The sequence below is a fragment of the Sardina pilchardus genome, chromosome 1, assembly GCF_963854185.1.
Source record: "Sardina pilchardus chromosome 1, fSarPil1.1, whole genome shotgun sequence".
Classification (NCBI taxonomy): domain Eukaryota; kingdom Metazoa; phylum Chordata; class Actinopteri; order Clupeiformes; family Clupeidae; genus Sardina; species Sardina pilchardus.
The window spans coordinates 7,889,592-7,912,640 of NC_084994.1; the positions used below are offsets into that span (position 1 = coordinate 7,889,592).

The window sequence follows — 23,049 nt, forward strand, 5'->3', positions numbered from 1 at the left end:
GAATGTTGTGCGGATCTGTATGTTTTGTGTTATGAATGCTAGCCGTATGTGTGCAGTGTGGGGACGGGGAATGAGACATAGGAAGTGGGACCAGAATTGCATGCAATGTATGTCTGATAAAGACTACAAATAAGAAAAGGCTACATTTTATTACAATATTCTCTTGTGTGCTCATGCAAGTACAAATAGGTTACAATCTTTACAGGCATGTCCAACACATGCAAAGAATGTGTTTGTGATGAAAAACACATTCTGGCAAAGTGTCCAGTCCAGTGGGTATGGATGTCCATTCTAGAGCTACCTTCAGGGATTCAATGAGTGTTAGGCCTATAGGCTACTAGGCCTACATGAAGTGGGCTTTTACAACAGGCTAACTAATATCTTTGTTGAATTTGCTCATTTTGCTGACAATTACACAATTACTCTCACTAATTGCACTCATCTTAACTAGAGCACTATTTTGGCAAAAGTAGGCTACACGTAGGCTACCACGTTTCCCATAATTGCATTTTGGGGAAGTTCTTCAAACGGCCACTCTTGCCTTGCGACTTGCCCTCTTGGAATTCATGGGGCATTCCTGGGGGGGAAAGGATGTGACATCACGTTAAGTTACCACCTGAACGACCCGCCATATTTCCTGTGGCTCGCAGAGCCAGTTGGTTTGCTGGAACAAAGTTGCAAGTTTTACTAAATTGTTAAAAAGTTTCTTCAACGCTACGATTTCGTATGTCTGAGTCACAATGGGTGGCAATCAATGCTGCGTTATAAGCTGCAAGGCGACATCCCACGACCACCAGGGCAAGAAACTGGACAACGGGTTATCTTTCTACCGCTTCCCGGCGTGGAAGCAGACCGGAGGGACCCAACTCTCGGACATAACAAAGAGGCGTCGGATGGCGTGGATAGCTGCGGTGGAACGCTCCGACTTAACTTTCGACAAAATCCCCGTATCGATGAAGGTGTGCTCGCGGCATTTCGAGTCTGGTGAGTTGTAGCTCTGCGTTGCAAAATCGGCTACATGTGTATCTAAATTCAGCAAGCTAGTGTCTTTGTTTCATTACGCTCTATATCGCTGAGCTTGTTGTGAGCTGGTAAGTATGTATCATTATCCAACCATGTTTGTGCACAAACTGAGAAAACACTTCACGCATGTTTTTGAAGTTGATTTCCGCCACATGTCCGCCCCTTCAGTCCACCGCATGCGCGCAAAATAAGAGGTAGGCAGGCATGTCAATCATTTAGCTGGAGTCCTGATTGGTTAATGCCGTAGGACCGCCTTGTTGTTTAGAACTGAGGGCTGAGTTGAGTGTCTACTCTAGCCTTCAAAGCAAGTAGCCCAACTGGCTTTTCCAAGAGCAATCTTAAAAAACTAATTGTTCTATGATTTCGGATTTGGACGACATGTTTGGTCGCAACAGTGTGCAACAATGTGCATTTCAGGTTTGTCTGTTGATTGGTGGGTGTGTCAGAGGGCTCTATCCTATCAGCATCAAACTATGACAACTTTATTGTTGCCCCTCCCATAAAAAAAAGAAAAATCATTGTTCCTTAAAATCACTGAACCACAATAACCCGTATAACCTGTCAGTATGTTGATCCACATAATTTAAACAATTGGCTGAATTCTTCAGCTTTAAATCTATTCTGTTTGTTTGTAACTCCACTGGGATGTCTTTTTGTAACCCCTGGCGATGTCCATGTTGATGTTCTGTGGTGTGTGTCTGCGCTCAGGTCAGCCAGCCAATGAGATGCTTGAGGACGACCCCGACTGGACACCACACCTGCACCTGAAGCAGGACGACGAGCCCAGTGACACCACCACCACCACCTCCCCTGGCGAAGATGGAGACCAGCTACAGGAGCCCGGCCAGGACAATCAGAACGGCGGCGGGGAGCCGGAGTGGAAGCGGGCGAAGCGGTCCGGTTCTGGGTCCGGGTCGGAGGAGTGCGAGTTCTGCTCGGTGCGGCGGGACCAGATCAACCGGCTGCTGGCGGAGAACCAGGAGCTGCGCTACGAGCTGGAGCGCCGTCGCTACGACGAGCTCTCCCTGGAGGAGGACGACGAGAAGGTGCACACTTCTATTATTATTATTATTTATTTATTCATTTTAAAATGATTTTACCTTGATTTATGCTGACTTGTTTTTTGTCTTTTTAAGATATTTTTCAATTACTCTTTGTCCATCTATGCTTTTATCTGCTATATGTTTGGTTTTAGTCTTTTATGTTTTCTTGTTAATTATTCTTTATTTTTAAATGATTTTACCTTGATTTTTTTATGCTCTCTTTTTATGTTTTATTATGATCTTTTTTTACTCTTTGCCCATCTATGATTTTATCTGCTATTACTGTTTGGTTTTGTTTATGTAAAGCACATTGAATGACCTCTGTGTGTGAAATGCGCTATACAAAGAAACTTGACTTGTCTTGCTATTGGCTGCTCCCCCCGACAATGCAACAAGCTTGTTTCTGATTGGCTATTCTACATATAAAGAGACTTGCTATTGGCTGCTCCTCCCTGACAATGCAACAAGCTTGTTTCTGATTGGCTATTCTACATATAAAGAGACTTGCTATTGGCTGCTCCCCCCTGACAATGCAACAAGCTTGTTTCTGATTGGCTATTCTACATATAAAGAGGCTTGCTACTGGCTTGACTTGCAGGTGCGCTACTACACGGGGCTGCAGTGCTTCGCCGTGCTCATGGGCATCCTGCAGCACATCCTGCCCCACCTGCCCGACGACGAGGCCGACCGCCGGCGACGACGCAGCTACTACCACCGCGTCTACGACTCCGCCTCCTCCTCCTCCTCCGAGGACGAGGACCACCGCGCCTCCGCCACGGATACGACCTCCACGACCCGTCTCTCGCCCTTCCAGAAGCTTCTCCTGACGCTGATGCGTCTGCGTCTCGACTTGCCCGTGGGCCACCTGTCCTACCTGTTCGGCGTCACCCCGGAGACGGTGGCGCGCACGTTCCGGGCGACGGTGCGGGCGCTTTACGCCCAGCTGGGCCCGCTGGTGGCGCTGCCCGACCGGGGCAGCCTCCTGGCCGGCGTGCCCGTGGAGTGGGCCTCGTCCCTGGGGGCGGGCCGCGCCGCGCTGCTGCTGCTGGACTGCCTGGAGGTGCCCATCCAGAGGCCCAACAGCGCCACGGGCCGCGAGCAGACCTACTCCAGCCAGCGCCACACCTACACCATGAAGTACCTGCTCGCCATCACGCCGCAGGGCGCCATCGCCTTCATCTCGCCCGCCGTGGGGGGGCGCGCCAACGACATGCAGGTAGATTCCGTCTGACTTTATTCATCAATCGACTTTATTGATCCAACATACAGGCCACCCACATGCAGGTAGATTGGCACGCTTCCGTCTGACTTTATTCATCAATCGACTTTATTGATCCAACATACGGGCCACCCACATGCAGGTAGATTGGCACGCTTCCGTCTGACGTTATTCATCAATCGACTTTATTGATCCAAGATTGGCACGCTTCAATCTGACTTTATTCATCAATCGACTTTATTGATCCAAGATACAGGTCACCGACATGCAGGTAGATTGATACGCTTCCGTCTGACTTTATTAGTGATACGCTTCAGTTGAACTTTATTTATCCAACATACGGGCCACCGACATGCAGGTAGATTGATACGCTTCAGTCTGACTTTATTCAACAATCGACTTTATTTATCCAACATACGGGCCACTGACATGCAGGTAGAGTAATACGCTTCCGTCCGACTTTATTTATCAATCGACTTTATTTATCCAACATACAGGCCACCCACATGCAGGTAGATTGATACGCTTCAGTCGAACTTTATTTATCCAACATACGGGCCACCCACATGCAGGTAGAGTAATACGCTTCAGTCGAACTTTATTTATCCAACATACGGGCCACCCACATGCAGGTAGAGTAATACGTTTCAGTCGAACTTTATTTATCCAACATACGGGCCACCCAAATGCAGGTAGAGTAATACGCTTCAGTCGAACTTTATTTATCCAACATACGGGCCACCCACATGCAGGTAGAGTAATACGCTTCAGTCGAACTTTATTTATCCAACATACGGGCCACCCACATGCAGGTAGAGTAATACGCTTCAGTCGAACTTTATTTATCCAACATACGGGCCACCCACATGCAGGTAGAGTAATACGCTTCAGTCGAACTTTATTTATCCAACATACGGGCCACCCACATGCAGGTAGAGTAATACGTTTCAGTCGAACTTTATTTATCCAACATACGGGCCACCCACATGCAGGTAGAGTAATACGTTTCAGTCGAACTTTATTTATCCAACATACGGGCCACCGACATGCAGGTAGATTAAAAGTAGATTGATACGCTTCGGTCGAACTTTATTTATCCAACATACGGGCCACCGACATGCAGGTAAAGCACATCTTTCGAACTGAATTTATTTATCAATCGACTTTATTGATCCAAGATACGGGCCACCGACATGCAGGTAGATCACTTCAGTTGAACTTTATTTATCAGTGGACTTCATCACTTTTTGGTCAAACTTTATTTATCAGTCAACTTTATTGATCCAAGATGTAAGTAGCCTTTTCAGTCTGTCTATAATTTTGTTTATCAGTCAACTTTATTTATCCAAGATACAGGCCACCGACATGCAGGTAGATTGGCACGCTTCAGTCTGACTTTATTCATCAATGGACTTTATTGACCCAACATACAGGCCACCCACATGCAGGTGGATTGATACGCTTCAGTCGAACTTTATTTATCCAACATACGGGCCACCCACATGCAGGTAGAGTAATACGCTTCAGTCGAACTTTATTTATCCAACATACGGGCCACCCACATGCAGGTAGAGTAATACGTTTCAGTCGAACTTTATTTATCCAACATACGGGCCACCCAAATGCAGGTAGAGTAATACGCTTCAGTCGAACTTTATTTATCCAACATACGGGCCACCCACATGCAGGTAGAGTAATACGCTTCAGTCGAACTTTATTTATCCAACATACGGGCCACCCACATGCAGGTAGAGTAATACGCTTCAGTCGAACTTTATTTATCCAACATACGGGCCACCCACATGCAGGTAGAGTAATACGCTTCAGTCGAACTTTATTTATCCAACATACGGGCCACCCACATGCAGGTAGAGTAATACGCTTCAGTCGAACTTTATTTATCCAACATACGGGCCACCCACATGCAGGTAGAGTAATACGCTTCAGTCGAACTTTATTTATCCAACATACGGGCCACCCACATGCAGGTAGAGTAATACGTTTCAGTCGAACTTTATTCATCCAACATACGGGCCACCCACATGCAGGTAGAGTAATACGCTTCAGTCGAACTTTATTCATCCAACATACGGGCCACCCACATGCAGGTAGAGTAATACGTTTCAGTCAAACTTTATTTATCCAACATACGGGCCACCGACATGCAGGTAAAGCACATCTTTCGAACTGAATTTATTTATCAATCGACTTTATTGATCCAAGATACGGGCCACCGACATGCAGGTAGATCACTTCAGTTGAACTTTATTTATCAGTGGACTTCATCACTTTTTGGTCAAACTTTATTTATCAGTCAACTTTATTGATCCAAGATGCAAGTAGCCTTTTCAGTCTGTCTATAATTTTGTTTATCAGTCAACTTTATTTATCCAAGATACAGGCCACCGACATGCAGGTAGATTGACACACTACAGTCTGACTTTATTGATCCAAGATACAAGTAGCCTCTTCAATCTGTCCATATTATCAGGATAATCCACTTTAGTCTATAGAACTTTGATATCTGCAGCAGTTGATAGTGCAGTATACAATGAGCAACTTCAGTCTGTCAATAGCCCCTTTCACATTCAGAAACGATACATTAGTGTTTAAGAAATAGCAGGTTCAGGGGATTTCGCAATGTGAAAGGTAGACGTGTTCTGGTCCCGGGTTGTCTGAAGCCGGTTTCAGAGGCGAGTTATGGGAGGCGTTGCCTAGCGGCACGTCACACGCAATTTGGGAGTGAACAATAGGGAGGGAAAGTGAAAACCAGCGTCCCAAGTGGTTGCGTTCCTATCGAAGAGCAGCTCCAATGTCAAGTCCCATAGACCGACTTTTCAAAAAAATACTACGCAGCTATACCAGCGATCTTATCCACCAAAAATATTTTTCAATCGGCATACTGTAATAATCTACTAACTGTGAAAATATCAGACTCTATTTCGCCTTATTTAAAAAAAACGTAATTGCTCGTTTCATTTCATAAATGGACTACAACTTCAAGTGACGTGACACCCTTCGACGACGTTACTCACCTAGCATGGTTTGTTTATTAGCCTGTTAGCTAGTTGGTTAGTTAGTAGACAATCACACTTACTGCCAGCTCTTGTGTGAGTAGGAGCACAACACAAGTTATCCCAACATAAAGGTAATTACCACGCGGTTTACATCGCTCTCTGTTATTACAAAAATATGATAAGCAAGTTAAGCAAATTGCCGTTTTGATCAGTTGGAGATGGAGCGCCCAAACTGGTGACGTCAAATGCTACTGTAGCTAGCTACTGTAGTTCGTTATCACCATGTTACAAACAAACTCAAAACAATTAAACTGATCCTAAAAAATAAAGTATGACCACTAGAAGCAATAGAGCTGACCTACATGGATAGCATATTGAAGGCATTTAACTAACTTCCGATCGTGGGCCGAGATATATTTTTTCTAAAAGAAAATCCCATCAACTCCCGCTAGCCTCTAGGAACGCAACCACCAGGTGGCGATGAGATTACTTTCCCTCCCTATGACGTTAAGCATGCCTTGGACCTCGGAGATGAATGAGATAAACTGATAAACACAACTGTCATGCTAGTTCTACCTGGTTTAGCTTCCAAATGATGGCGGGCCACTTGTTATGTTATTTGAATGCCAAATGAGGTCCTTTTGTCTGTCGAAGTCATATTTCAGTGTGCTGAGTCCTGAACAACTTCTGCTCTGACAGTTAGCTCGTTGGCTAGTTAGCTATCAAAGACGTGCTGCTGGCAGCAGACGGTTTTGGTAACCTAGCAACAATAAACACTTGACCGAAGTGCTGAGAAAAGGAGGTTCAGGGCACTCTCAGCATAAAAAACGTGATTGTTGGACACACATATATATCTATGGACACAGCAGCTAAAGTTATCCTAGTCTTGTGTGTTTCCTGTATTTTAACCTCCTGCCTGGCCAAATACGTCATCAGTCACACACCCCTAATAGTACAGTGCGCTGTGTCAGAAAACAAGTTCTCGCTGGATTTGGATGTTAATTTTGATTTTTTGCAGAAATTGCTTGTACAGATGTTAAATAACAAGATTTTTTTTGTCTTCAAATTTTCATCATCATATTTGTCATTTTTTCAGACATTGTTTGAGGGTAGCCCTAATATGCAGAACGAATTGTGATTTTTTGCCTTTTCTTTCAATTTAATGGTAACTCATCCCACTTTTTGAGCACAAACTGTCAAAACACACTTGGAAAATAGCAGATCCTAGATAATATCCTCCGTTTTCTGACCTTTAAGTGTTTTAAAGGTTAAACAGACCCCCTTTGTAGTAGACAAAATTATATTAGCCTAGCTATTTCATAATCTAGGCCTGTAGGCTAATACTTTTTTCATTTAAAAGTGTCATCCCTGCCTTTATGTACAGTAATGTAGTCTTAACATGGATTTCATGCATTAACAGGAACATCTTGATCTCATTTTTTCATTAGGAGTGTGCATTCTTAGTTTATATTGATAGGAGTTATGCTAGTACTGTGTCTTGTGTATTCTCACTGGATTTGAATGTTACATTTTTATTTATTTATTTTTTTGGTTGCTTAGATTGATAGAAATGGGATAGAAATAGACATTCCACGTCGTCTTCAAATTTATACCCTCCATTTGCACATTTTATTGACATCATCATTTAGTCGGAGCTTAACTTACAGTATAGGCCTGCTACAAGGACCTAAACCATGCTGGAATTGGATGTAAAAAAAAAATGTGCTTAACTTGTTTGAACAAGGATAGAAACAGACATTCCACTTTGTCTTCGAATTTTAACCCTTAATTTTCACCTTTTTATTACATCATTTAGGCGATGCTTTAATTACAGTATACTGTAGGCCCACCGAAAGGTCCTCATAATAACTTGCAGTAAACAAAAGCAATACATTTTGTGAATTGTAAGAACTAAAAAGTGATTACTTATTAGTAAATAACTAGTCAACCTCATTAACTTTAAGAACAGGACATCTTCTGAAAGATATGAACTATTTACATTGAATTCCCATTTAATTCAAATGAATGCAAACAATATGAACTATTCCAAAACCAAACACAGGGAATATTCTTGGACAATTTTCCTTTGAATGAAACTCTATTTAGTTTTCACTCACTCATCTCCCTCACTTTCCTCACTATCACTCACATCATTTTTAAAAATCTCTTGGTTTTGACAGTCTACGCAAGTGCAGGCTTTCACACTTGCTCATATATGGCATTTGACAAAGGCCAAGAGCACTTCAGGTGCTGAGTCATTTAAGCAGCAAACTGGTAAGAACCAATCTCCCTCCAGATACCACCCATGATCAACTGGGGAAGGCAGCTGAAGTTTTGCTTTAGTGCTGGACTTCCATATGTCAAATAGTTTGTAAATATGAGGAAGAAATGCAGCTGGTGATGGTAGTCTTTTCACCTTCTTTTCCTTTTCAAAACAGCTCCCAGCAGAGGTCTTTCAAAGAAGAAGCTTGCTTTGCTGAAGTTCCATATGCCATGCACACAAATTTCTCCAGAGACTTAAGCACTTCTCCTGACAGGGAATCTAAGGTTGAACCCAAAGCATGCAGGCTGTCAATAATGGGGTCTCCCCTGCAGCTTTGTCCATTTTGTTTGCTTATCCCAACAAATTTGCCTCCCCAATCTGCTGTGAGGGCATGAAATTCTCTTTTTGGTGTAGATTTGTCCAAATCTACACCAACAGAAGGCAGAAAGCATTCACCATCGCCAGCTGCATTTCTTCCTCATATTTGCAAACTATTTGACCTAAGTATGGAAGTCTTAGCCTGGTAGTAAACCAGACCCTGGAATCTTTCAGATTAAGGGTCTGGCCGTGAATAATGAAAATGGTCCAACTCGAGTGGCGGCACCAAGCATGCATTTGAAAATTTGGCGGCACCAATCATGCATTTGAAAAAATCTCACTGCACACATGTGGACACTACGACCAATGTTTACTCTGACTGATATGGACTCTTCGACGCAATTGGATAACACTACGACAAAAAATGAAAGTTGTTGTACCGCTGTTGTCATCAGTTTATCTCGCCCACACCTTTTTGGAGAGAACGTAACGTGCAACATTGCTCGTGGCCAGAGTATCTTGCGGACACAATTCAAATTGTGCTCTCGCAAGAACTCTGGATTTCCAGGGTATGGAAGTCCAGCACTAAAGCAAAACTTGAGGTGCCTTCCCTAGGTGATCATGGGTGGTATCTGGAGGGAGATGCTCTTGGCCTTTGTGAAATGTGGCTGCCATAAGAGCAAGAGTGAAAAAAACATTGTTCCTGTACTTGAAAAGGACATTCATGCACCCCAGCATGCACTTGCATATTGTCAAAACCAAGGGATTTTTTAAAAAAGATGTGAGTGATTGTGAGGAAAGTGAGGGAGATGAGTGAGTGAAAACTCAGTGGAGTTTCATTTAAAGGAAAATTGTCCAATAATATTCCCTGTGTTTGGTTTGAGTTCATATTGTTTGCATTCATTTGTATTAAATTTGAATTCAATGTAAATAGTTAATATTGTTCAGAAGATGTCCTGTTTTTAAAGTTAATGAAGTTGACTAGTTAAGTACTGATAAGTAATCACTTTTTAGTTCTTACAGTTCACAAAATGTATTGTTTTTTGTACTGCAAAGTTATTATGAGGTCCATTCAGTGGCCTATACTGTAATTTAAGAATCGCCTAAATGATAATGTCATAAAAATGTGAAAATGAAGGGTTAAAATTTGAAGACAAAGAGGAATGTCTATTTCTATCCCTGTTCAACCAATTTCAGTAAAAAAATAAATTTTACTTCCAAATCCAGCATGGTTTAGGTCCTTATAATGGGCCTATACTGTAAATTAAGCTCCGCCTAAATGATGATGTCCTGAAAATGTGAAAATGGAGGGAAGAAATTTGAAGACAAAGTGGAATGTCTATTTCTATCCCTATTCTATCAATTTAAGCAAAAAAATCAATTTTAACATCCAAATCCAGCGAGAATACACAAGACACTGTACTATAATAGCGGGGTTGACCTCTGTTCCTTTCATATTCAACACGGCTCGGCTCTGATACTACCCCCCGAGATGGGTTGGATTGCCGAGGCGGGTTGACTCCCCATCCCGTGTCGTCAATGTGAAAGGAACAGCCTTAACGTTAAATTCGGCTGATTTAGCGTTAAATTCGGTGAATGTGAAAGGGGCTTATGAGACTTCAGTTGTGTACATTTCAGTTGTGTTTCATATGCTGTTCCTCCATCACACTGGTGTGTTAATATGGGATTAAAGATAACTGTTCTCCCATCCTCATGGCGTTGGTATGGGATTAGATAGTTTTACCCCCCTTCCTCATGGTGTTAATATGGGATTAAAGATAGTTTTACCCCCCTTCCACATGGTGTTGATATGGGAATAAAGATAGTTTTACCCCCCTTCCTCATGGTGTTGATATGGGAATAAAGATAGTTTTACCCCCTTCCTCATGGTGTTAATATGGGATTCAAGATAACTGTGCTCCCTTCCTCATGGTGATGAAGCTGTCTGTACCCCCATCGTCACGCTGTTGATATGGGATTAAAGATAATATTTGGGATTAGAGCTAACTGTACCCCTTGTCGTCACGGTAACGCTGCAGGTGGCGGAGACCAGTGGGATCCTGGAGCAGCTGTGCTCCCTTCCTTATGGTGTTGATATGGGATTAAAGATCGTTTATCCCCTTCCTTATGTTGTTATTATGGGATTAGAGCTAACTGTACCCCCTGTCGTCACGGTAACGCTGCAGGTGGCGGAGGCCAGCGGGATCCTGGAGCGGCTGTCGAGCGGCGACTACGTGCTGGCGGAGCGAGGCTTCGAGCTCAAGGAGAACGCGGGCCTCATGTGCGCGCAGGTGAAGTCCTCCGCCTTCGGGAAGGGCCGGCGCCAGTTCGACGTGAAGAGCGAGGAGGAGACGCGGGCACAGGTGGCACACCTACGAGGGCACCTGCAGCAGGTACAGCCACTTTATATATGCGTTATTTATATATATACGAGCGCACCTGCAGCAGGTAAAGCCACTTTATATATGCGTTATTTATTTATATAAAGCCACTTTATATATGCTTTATTTAAATATATGAATATATGTACGAGCGCACCTGCAGCAGGTAAAGCCACTTTATATATGCGTTATTTATAAATATATATACGAGCGCACCTGCAGCAGGTACAGCCACTTTATATATGCGTTATTTATTTACATAAAGCCACTTTATATGTGCTTTATTTAAATATATAAATATATACGAGCTCAGCTGCAGCAGGTAAAGCCACTTTATATATGCGTAATTTATTTATATAAAGCCACTTTATATATGCTTTACTTATGTATATAAATATATACGATCTCAGCTGCAGCAGGTAAAGCCACTTTATATATGCGTTATTTATACATATATACGAGGGCACCTGCAGCAGGTACAGCCACTTTATGCGTTATTTATTTTTATAAAGCCACTTTATATATGCTTTATTTAAATATATATAAATATATGTACGAGCGCACCTGCAGCAGGTAAAGCCACTTTATATATGCGTTATTTATGTATATAAATATATACGAGCTCACCTGCAGCAGGTAAAGCCACTTTATATATGCTTAATTTATACATATATACGAGCTCACCTGCAGCAGGTAAAGCCACTTTATATATGCTTTATTTAAATATATGAATATATGTACGAGCGCACCTGCAGCAGGTAAAGCCACTTTATATGCTTTATTTATACATCACCTGCAGCAGGTAAAGCCACTTTATATATGCGTTATTTATACATATACGAGCGCACCTGCAGCAGGTAAAGCCACTTTATATATGCTTTATATTTGTATTAGGGAATATGAGGAAACGGTACAGGCATCACGGTTCAGTGCATGAATTTGCACACAGTATAAAAATAAATAAAACTTGCATGCAAATTAACTAATACAATGCGGAACTACTGTCAGATACTTGTGGATGTGTTCTTTTATTATCCTGTTTACTTTGTAGTGTATGCTGTGTGTGTTGTCTTCACCTACTGGGACCTTGAATTTCCAATCAATAAAGTATCTATCTGTCTATCTATCTATCTATCTATCCCTATCTATCTATCTATCTATCTATCGCTCGCTCTATCCACCCTATCCATCCATCCATCCATATATTCTTCTCTCTCCCCCCCTCTCTCACTCTCTCCCTCACTCTCTCTCTCTCCCTCCCCCTCTCTCCTCCTCCCTCTCTCTCTCCCTCCCTCTCCCTCTCTTCCTCCCTCTCTCCCCCTCCCTCTCTCTCTCTCTCTCTCTCTCCCCCCCTCCATCCCCCTCCCTCTCCTCCCCCTCTCTCCCTCTCTCTCTCTCTCTCTCCCTCTACCCCCCCCCTCTCCCTCTCTCCCTCTCTCTCTTCCCCTCCCTCCCCCTCCCTCCCCCCCTTTCTCCCCCTCCCTCTCTCCCTCTCTCCCCCTCCCTCCCTCTCTCTCTCTCTCTCTCTCCCCCCCTCTCTCTCTCTCTCTCTCTTCCCTCCCTCCCTCCCTCCCCCCCCTCTCTCTCTCCCTCCCCCCCTCTCTCTCTCCCCCTCCCTCTCCCTCCCTCCCCCCCTCTCTCCCTCTCTCTCTCCCTCTCTCTCAGGTGGTGGAGGGCAGTCAGGTGCGGCAGCACTTCATGCTGCTGGAGAAGACGGTGCCCATGAACATGCTGCTCCCCACGCCACCAGAGGGCGCTCTCACCGGGCCCAACCAGCCGCCGCTGCTCGACAAGATCGTCACCGTCTGCTGCGCCCTGCTCAACATGAGCCCCAACGTCAACGAGCTCTACGACCAGTGAATGAGGGTGTGTTTGTGTGTGTGTGTGTGTGTGTGTGTGTTGCACCCTGCTCAACATGAGCCCCAACGTCAACGAGTTCTACGACCAGTGAATGAGGGTGTGTTTGTGTGTGTTGCACCCTGCTCAACATGAGCCCCAACGTCAACGAGTTCTACGACCAGTGAATGAGGGTGTGTTTGTGTGTGTGTGTGTGTGTGTGTGTGTTGCACCCTGCTCAACATGTGCCCAAACACCAACGAACTTATCAGATGAGTGAAAGAGAGGGTGTGTGTGTGTGTGTGTGTGTGTGTGTGTGGTGTAAGCTGCTAAACATGTGCCTCAACATCATCAAATAACCAGGTGTGTGTGTGTGTCTGTGTGTGTGTGAGAGAGATGTAAGCTGCTAAACAAGTGCCCTAACTTCATCAAATAACCAAGTGTGTGTGTGTGTGTGTGTGTCTGTGTGTGAGAGAGATGCAAGCTGCTAAACAAGTGCCCTAACTTCATCAAATAACCAAGTGTGTGTGTGTGTGTGTGCGTGTGTGCATGTGTGCGTGTGTGCGTGTGTGTGCGTGTGTGTGTGCATGTGTGTGTGTGTGCGTGTGTGTGTGTGCATGTGTGTGTGTGTGTGTGTGCATGTGTGCGTGTGTGCATGTGTGTGTGTGTGCGTGTGTGTGTGTGTGTGTGTGTGTGTGTGTGCCATGTATGTGATGTGTAATAACCGTGACCAACTCATGAGATCTGCCTCAGCCCCACAGGTTGTTCTTCGCTGAAGTACAACTCAGAAAAAAGGTGCTCTTTACTTACCGTTTACTCTGTTAATATTGTGTATATAAAATTATTCCTTATTTTTTACTTTTGTACTTCTTGTTTACTCTATCCCATGGACAATGTTTTTTTTATTTTGCATCTTCTCCGATAGCTTTGAGAGCTGGCCTGTTGTACTGTAGCACTGTACTGTTGTGTGGGGTTTTTTTTTTTCTTTTTCAAACAAACAAGTTTTTTTTCGAGGCGAAAGCAGTTTCATTTTAGTTGATATAAAAGTATGTCTTCTCAGAGACAGTTCTGTATGACCATGGGAAAACAAATACATTCTCTCTCTCTCTCTGTATGTATAGGTACAGTATGTATTGCTAGAGGGAGATTGTTGAATGGTTCATGAGTTAACCTGAGAATGAATGTAATTTTTCTGGGGGAAAAATAAGTTTACATGCGTGCTAAGGCCTCTCTGTGGCCCACCGTTAACTGACGTCCAGGGGGGCAAACAGAGCGATTGGTGTGTGAGAGAGACTCCCTGAGAATGAGCGCGGCGAAGTCGGAGCAGATATTACTTTTGTAAAGTCTTTATTTAAACGCCAAGAGCTTGGCTGACCTGTACAAAATAGATGATATTAAAGAAAAACAAGTTGTATGTGCTGTTCTGCAGAGCTGTCTGTGTCGGCCCACGGCGGGTCTGTCGGAGGGAGGTGTTTGCCACAAGGGTCTACTACTACCAATAAAACACCATTCTGTGATCTGATGAGGCTGAATGTCGTCTGTGATGTGATCTGATGAAGCGCAATGTCGTCTCTGTGAAGAGGGTGTTAGGGATAGTCTTTGATTATTCCACGCACGCTTCCCAAAATCATAGTTAGTAACTTAGTGAGTTGGTATGATGAGGCCCAATGTCGTCTGTGATCCGATGAGGCTGAATGTCATCGGTGATGTGATGTGAGGCTGAATGTCTTGTCTGTGAAGAGGGTGTTAGTCTTTGATTATTCCATGCACGCTTCCCAAAATCATAGTAGTTAGTTACTTATGATGGGGCATGATGAGGCTGAATGTCGTCTCTGTGAAGAGGGTGTTTGTGTTCGATTATTCCACAGACCTGGGGGCACGCTTCCCAAAATCATAGTTGGTGACTTAGCTGGTTTGCAATGGGAAATCGCATTGCAACCAACAAAGTTGCTAGGTTAGCAACTATGACTATGGGAAATGCACCCCTGTACACTTACTGTTGGGATGAATGAACTGTAGTCCATCACAACAGACCTGTCCACTCACTGTTAGGATGAATGAACTGTAGTCCATCACAACAGACCTATCCACTCACTGTTAGGATGAATGAGCTGTAGTCCATTACAACAGACCTGACCACTCATTGTTAAGATGAATGAACTGTAAGTAAGTAATATTTATGTATAAAGCACATTTACAACGTTTCACAACACTGACCAAAGTGCTGCACATAGTGGAATAAAAAGGCAAAAGTAAAAATAGTAATATAGTCGTCCATAAACACTCACCTGTCCACTTCTCATCAGGATGAATGGACTGTCATGGTGTTGGTTGCAATTCAATTTCCCATTGCCATCCAACTAAAGCCTACCTTACACTGACAAGATTTGGGAAAGATTTTGAAAGATTGTAGTCTTTGAACTAATGCCCATCATTCAAGCTTTACTCAAAAGACTACAATCTTTCAAGAATATTTCCAAAATCTTGTCAGTGCAAGGTTGGCTTAAGTTGCTAACAGGTTCTACTTTTCCCTTACTGTTGCTAACAGGTTAGCAACTATGGTTTTGGGAAACACACACCCGTGTCCTCTGAACTGTAGTCTATTAAAACGGACCTGTCCACTTACTATTTTTAGGATGAATTAATGAGATGTAGGCCAAACAGCAGCACTGTTCAAAATTGACATTAAATCACTGCAGTGGATGTAGTGTGTGCGCCACCCAGTGGTCAAACCCAGACATGTTCTTATTATTAGAATGAATGAATGAATGAATGAATGAATGAATGAATGAATGAACTGCAGTCCAAACAGCAGCAAACTGACATGAACTCAGTGCAGTGGATAGACTGTATGCGCCACCCAGTGGTCAAACCCAGACATGTTCTTATTAGAATGAATGAATGAATGAATGAATGAATGAACTGCAGTCCAAACAGCAGCAAACTGACATGAACTCAGTGCAGTGGATAGACTGTGTGCGCCACCCAATGGTTCTTGGACTGGCAGCAAACCCAGACGTGTATGGCTGTGTCTGAAACATAAGTGCACACGCTGGGCAGTGAGCATTTTCCGGAAGTTACGTCAGAATAGACTGTCCGAAAGTCAAGCGCTCTCACTAGATGGGTACTTCGTTTGGTGTGATTTCCAAGCGTGCATCGATGCATCTTTTTTTGGCCTCAGATATCCCATAATCCATTGTGCGGCGCAGGTCAAGCTCCACACGTCATGCAAATCGTCAACACACGCTACTGGAAAGAAGGTACTATCCAGTGTGCCTGCCTGACTTTTGGACACAGCCTATGTCTCCCCCCAGACAGGACAGCTGATCAGAGATCCTCTTACTATGAATGAACTGTAGTCCAAACAGCAGCACTGTTCAAAATTGCCATTAAATCATTGCAGTGGATGTAGTGTGTGCGCCACCCAGTGGTCAATCTCAGACAGGACAGCTGATCAGAGTTCAGCGCAGCCAATGTATGTGCCTTTGAATCGTTGGCTGTGATCTTGGATTTTATTGGTCTGTAAATGCACAAATCATTTCTGGACAAATAAGCAGACACGTAAATTAGTGTTTTTGGAAGTTTAATTTTTATTTCTTTATTTCATATTATTTATTTTTATTTTATTTATTTTTTTTGTATTTTTTTTTTTTTCAGCTTTACTTTTCCAAAAAAATCCTGAGGTATTCACAATATAATGGCATTTATTCTGTTGGGAAAACAAGACGTGAGCAGGAGCGCTCAAAGAAAAGGGGAGAAAAAAACTACACAAAATAATAATAATAAAAAAAAAGAACACAAACTAATGAAAAAAGAAGGGAAATAAAACAGAAAAAAAAGTTGTACAGCTTCCAGAAATGTGCGACAATAACCAAGAACATCATTCCTTAAAAAGATTCTACCGTAACTCAACACCACCTTCACTTTTCTCCACCATGTTAATTTTATTTGGTGCACTTTTAAAACTTTTAAAACAAACAAACAAAAAAACCCTATGCAGCCTCCTGATGTTTCTCCAACCTGGCTTTTTGAAGTGCCGAGAGACAGAAGCTTGCTTTTACAACATCGCCACTTGGTCAGCATACATGCCTGCGTGCTTGTTAGACCTACCCAAACAAACAAACAAACAAACAAACAAACAAACAAAAGCAGCTGACTTTGCACCCCAAGGAAACACTATTATATGACTGATTTCATTACACCGACGAAAGAAGCCATGATAAAGATGACACTGTCCCAACCAGAGCACCAGACGATGGGTGCCCTCATGAATGGACAAAGCTGATTGGGTGAAATCCCACAAGAGATTAGCTAGTAAAAGACATACAATCAGAAAACCTTTCACAAAGGGGTGTGGTTTAACACCCCCCACCCACATCGTTCCCAAAGGGGTGTGGCTTAACACCCCACCCACATCGTTCCCAAAGGGGTGTGGCTTAACACCCCACCCACATCGTCCCCAAAGGGTGTGTGGTTTAACGTCCCCTCCCCATTCTCAATACATCTGAGCATCAGTGTCAGCCAACACCAAAATCCAAACAAAATAATGATATTATTACTATTATTATATATTTATATATTTATACATGTCATTATAAATATTTGTTTTAACATACACCAGTTTTTTTTGTTCTTGCCCCGGACATCATGTAAAGTTTTGACAGCTCAAATCAATAAAATAAAAAACTAAACGACAACTCAAAACTGATTGGTAGAGACAGTACAAGAAGGCTTTCTGATCAGGGATGCGGAGTTTCAATGGAACCTCTTCATCGCCTGACCAAAAGTTCTAGAAAGCACTGCAGAACTCCGACAACATTGAGTCAAAGATTATTATTACTAATAATAATAATAATAAAAATAAACAAACAACACTTGAACAAACAATGAAAAGCAGGCAAGATATCTTAACGCATTCCCCATAACACAGGACATGTATCTTTGCCAAAAAAAGAGAAAAATCCTGCAGGAAGCTTGTATGACAAACACACAAAAAAGAGAGACGGGGGTGGGGCTATGTGAGTAGGAGGAGGGGCTATGTGAGTAGGAGGAGGGGCTATGTGAGCAGGAAGAGGGGATTGATGGTCGACAATCATAGAGAAACAAAAGAATGAACACGATAAACAAACACAAACAAAGCTGGTTGAAGAAGAAACATCAAATCCTCAGTAAAAAGCAAACGTTGCCAGGCGACCGGGTGGAGGGTGACCTGTGACCTCTCACCTTTGAACCCTCCCTGCCTCGTTTCTCAACAGCGGTCACAAGAAGAAACAAACCAAGAACAGAAGTCATTTGCAGCCTTACACACTCCAACAGTCTCTCAATCTCACACACACACACACACGCACATAACATCTTTGATCAATTTGGTGTGTCTGCCCTGAATACAGTAAGAATTGCACATACACACAGTCACACACTCAGCGGAGAGACTCTTGCCTATGGTGCAAACACCCTACTCAAATAACAGCTATTGAAATGACACCCGCTACAATAACAACAACAAAAAAAAGCCTCCAAGATAATCATCTGAAATCAACCAACAACATTATCATCAACAACAATAAAAAAAAATTATGACAACAATAAAAATAACAATAATAAAAATAATAATTATGTAAAGATTTCAATAGCGAAGGGAGTCTGAAAGCAAAGCAAACTGTTCTCAATGGTTCTGATGTCGCCGCGGCAACACAGGTAAGCAGAAGAGAGGGGAGGGGCCTCTCCGCCGTAGAGGTCACCGTGGCAACCCCATCCCTTGGGCAACCAAAGCAGGGAGCCAAAGCCAGAGGTGAAAGCAACCAGAACACAGAGGGGGGAAAGATGACAGCAGAACACAGGAGATCATCAAGAGTCTTTCAGTCTCACCCCTTATCGTCAACCAGGGAAGAGCTTTAAAAAAAGAGAAAAAAAAGAAAAACAACAACTAAAATAAACCGAAAAAAGAAAGAAAGAAAAAAAAGGAAAGAAAGAAAGAACGGACAAAAGACAAAACACAAAAACAAACAAAAAAAAATCAGCAGAACAGAATATCATAAAAGATGTAAAAATATAAATAAACTTTTTTTTTCTTCTTGTGTATTGACCCCTGACCCCTGACCCCGAGGCCCATTGGCTGCTCGGGCTGTAGTGGGCGGGTCTACACCAGAGACCCCGAGGCCCATTGGCTGCTCGGGCTGTAGTGGGCGGGTCTACACCAGAGACCAATAACATGCAGTTTGTATACTTACAGCGTACAGCTAACACCCAGCTAACCCCCCCACCCCCCACCCCCCCCCCCCCCCCCCCCCAAATACAATCCTTAATTAAATAGAAACCAGCTCATTCAACACACTACACACAGCCACCATCGCCGCTCCAGCTCTTGCCCTCTGTTGTACACACACACACACACACACACACACACACACGTACGTACGTATGTACACACACTCATTCATTCTTTCTCTCTCTATCTGTCTGTTACACACACACACACACACGTATGTACGTACGTGCACACACTCATTCATTCTCTCTCTTGATTCACTCTATCATTCATCTCTATCCGTCTGTTACAAACACACACACACACACACGTGTATGTATGTATGTATGTATGTACGTATGTACGTACGTGCACACACTCATTCATTCTCTCTCTTTATTCACTCTATCATTCATCTCTATCCGTCTGTTACAAACACACACACACACACACGTGTATGTATGTATGTATGTATGTACATACAGTACATACGCACACACTCTCTCTCTATCTCTCTGTCTTCTTTTTCTTTAGTCACATCGCTTCCCTTCCCTCGTTCCCGTCCTCCTGAACTCGTCTGTGTATCATCGGGCTTTTGTTGAAGGCATGGTGGATGGTTTAATGGTAGAAGATTTAGCCAGCCAACCACACACGCACACACACGCACGCACACACACACACGTACTAACACACACACACACACACACATGTACTAACACACGCACGCACACACACACACACACACACACACACACACACACACACACACATGTACTAACACACACATGTACTAACACACACAAGTATTAACACACACACACACACACACAGCGAGCTGATGTGCAACAGCAGAGGAGAGGAGAGGTGCAGCAGCAGCTGCCTAGCGTGGCTGAGTGGCTGCATAGTGTTGGATATTTGGTTTAATTACACAAGGGGGGGGGGGGGGGGGGGGGGGGGTGATCAACTAGTCAAATCATTACTGGTGTCTCTACAGCGCATACACACTACTATAGCCAACGACTATGGCCGACCGCTCAGCCCTCTGTGTGTTGTAGATGGATGGGCTAGAGGACTCTCGAGCCAATAACAGGGACTATATATCTTTACATGCTATGAGCATCAGGTCTTACTGAAAAGTCTCCCTCTCTCTAGAGAGGACCGTGGATGGTGGGACAGTAGGCGTGTGTGTGTGTGTGTGTGTGTGTGTGTGTGTGTGTGAGCGAGGGTGTTTTGGGGGCAAGTCGGCTCTCAGTGGAGTATTTGGTTCTGTGTGATTGGCTAGAAGGGACCAATGTCTCTGCCAAGAGTCCTGTGATTGGCTAGAAGGGACCAATGTCTCTGCCAAGAGTCCGGCGATCGGTCCGACATGAGACTCTCATTGCCACCATTAGTATCTTTGACTCCTCTCTCTTGTATCAGAGTGTGAATAATCGCCTGACCTGATTGGCTAAATGGCTAAGTAGCAGTGACATGATTGGTTGACTGGCTGAGAAACAGAGACATGATTGGTTGGTTGGTTGGTTGGTTCCATCGTTATACTCTAACATTGTCATTATTAAGCAACACTTCGAGATTGACAGGTCAACAGACAGACTGACTGACACACAGACAGGTCAAAGGGCATCACATCGCATGGTAGCACTTTTTCATAATGCACTCTGCCTGTTTTTTTAAAACATTTTTCCTAAAATTGTTGTGAGAATTGCTTTAAAAAAAAAAAAAAAACTGTTTATAATGTTGTAAGTCGCTTTGGTTAAAAAAGCGTCAGCCAAATGTAATGTGCTGGAAAGGTTAAAGGGCATCACACCGCACGGCAGCAGAGGTATCAGGTCCCGATCTGCAGTGGGTAGGTCAGAGATCACAGAGTTCAAAGGTTAACCCGGGAAGAGGAGAACATGGCGGCAGTCAGATCGTTTGGTGAGCTTCAGACGGCACCTGGCCGGAGTGAAATGACCCAGACGTACCGCGTTAAGATCGTAGACCGAATAGAAGACACAATCTAAAAGGGGACAGTGTCACAATGGAAAGGTGCTTCTGTATGTAACGGCTTCACTGACTGGTGAAAAAGTCATATTCCCTTATATATAAAGATGTCCTTCCTCAATAACTTGTGTTAGTTTAGTATCGTTATCTATTTATTAGCTATTCTGAGGATAGCCTTGTAAATGGCTACTCAATAACTTGTGTTAGTTTAGCATCGTTATCTATTTATTAGCTATTCTGAGGATAGCCTCGTAAATGGCTACTCAATGACTTGTGTTAGTTTAATATTGTTATTATATCTATTTAGTAGCTTATTCTGAGGATAGCCTCGTAACCGGTTACGTAAATACGTAAAATATAAAATACTTGATGGCTTCTTTAACTAGGTTGTCGTCATGGAGGAATCTTCTACAGCAGACTAGCTGATCCACTGAGCTGCTCTGTCATGTCAGAGTTCCCTGTTAGACGCTACAAGTTTGAGTTATTTCAGCTATGCTACGTCTGCAGTAACAATTAGCTTCCACTATAATCAATGGAAGTAGCTACATCAGACGTGAAAGGCGACACATACGTCCGAAAGAACGCTAACGGAACGCTTCAGTTACGCGCCTGTTGTAGCTTCCCTGTGAGATGCTACAGGTTTTGAGTTATTTCAGTTGTCGTCAGTAGGATACCATTACTTCCATCTAGGAATGAATAAAGTCATCTATCTATCAATCTACTGGACGAGCACAGAATAAAGTCATCTATCTATCAATCTACTGGACGAGCACAGAATAAAGTCATCTATCTCTCAATCTACTGGACGAGCACAGAGTTCAGTGTTAAGACGAAGCAGGCACAGCCAATCACAAGCAGCCAAGGCTCTAGCTCAGGAATCTACACTTGCAAGTACAGAAGACACGACTGCAACTGGCTCCGATTGGTTGGGTTTAGCAGGAATCGCATGGACTTGGATCTGATTGGTTGAATTCGCAGTAGCTTTGCGTAAATCCGGGCCTCAATTGGCTGGATCTGGCTCAGATCCGGCCCCTAATGCAGGAAGTGGAAGTCTGTTTTTTCGTGTTCCCCCTCTTCTCTCTGTCATGTCCTGTCCTCTATCGATCCTTTTGCTCCTATTCTGTTCTTCACCCACCCCATCCCTCCCTCCCTCCCTCCCTTCCCCCTCCCTCCCTCCCTCGCTCCTTCCCCCTCCCTCCCTTCCCCCTCCCTCCCTCCCTCGCTCCTTCCCCCTCCCTCCCTTCCCCCTCCCTCCCTCCCTCGCTCCTTCCCCCTCCCTCCCTCCCTCCCTCCTCTCTTTCTTTACGCATTTCTTTCCCGTCATATATTTGGTTCGCGAGTCCCAGAGAGTGTCCGATTCCAGAAACACACTCGGCCCGTGACCCGGCCCGTGTTCCACCTGGGGGGGGGGGGGGGGGGGGGGGAGGCGGGGGGGGGGGCAACTTATGCGGCTCTGTTGGAATATTTTGGTTTCTCTTTAGTAGACATAACCTTTGGGCAGCAAAAAAAACAACACAGCAGCGTTTCTATAGCAACAAAAACAACAGCAGCAGCAGAAATAGTATCAAAACGATAATAATAATAATAATAAATAATGATCAAATAAAGTCGAATCACCAAGCTCCGTTACAAATAAAAAACATGGAAGAATTAAAAATGACAAAACTGACTAAAAACTAAAACAATTATAACTGCTAAATCTCTTGTCTGTCTATCTGC

At 43.6% G+C, this 23,049-nt stretch overlaps 1 protein-coding gene across 1 annotated transcript; it reads left to right on the top strand.

Moving 5' to 3' along the window:
- Positions 1-651: 651 nt before the first annotated feature.
- Positions 652-14,589, top strand: LOC134063720 (uncharacterized). Its single transcript, XM_062519442.1, has 5 exons — positions 652-984; positions 1,732-2,069; positions 2,665-3,282; positions 11,070-11,276; positions 12,930-14,589. Exons 1-5 carry the CDS (start codon positions 741-743, stop codon positions 13,122-13,124), a joined length of 1,602 nt encoding a protein of 533 aa, XP_062375426.1. The 5' UTR covers positions 652-740; the 3' UTR covers positions 13,125-14,589.
- The last annotated feature ends 8,460 nt before the right edge of the window (positions 14,590-23,049 follow it).

Coding starts and splice junctions, on each gene's coding strand:
- LOC134063720 (XM_062519442.1), top strand. CDS start 741: ATGGGTGGCAATCAATGCTGCGTTATAAGCTGCAAGGCGACATCCCAC. Junction 2,070..2,664: donor TGGAGGAGGACGACGAGAAG/GTGCACACTTCT, acceptor CTTGACTTGCAG/GTGCGCTACTACACGGGGCT. Junction 11,277..12,929: donor TACGAGGGCACCTGCAGCAG/GTACAGCCACTT, acceptor CCTCTCTCTCAG/GTGGTGGAGGGCAGTCAGGT.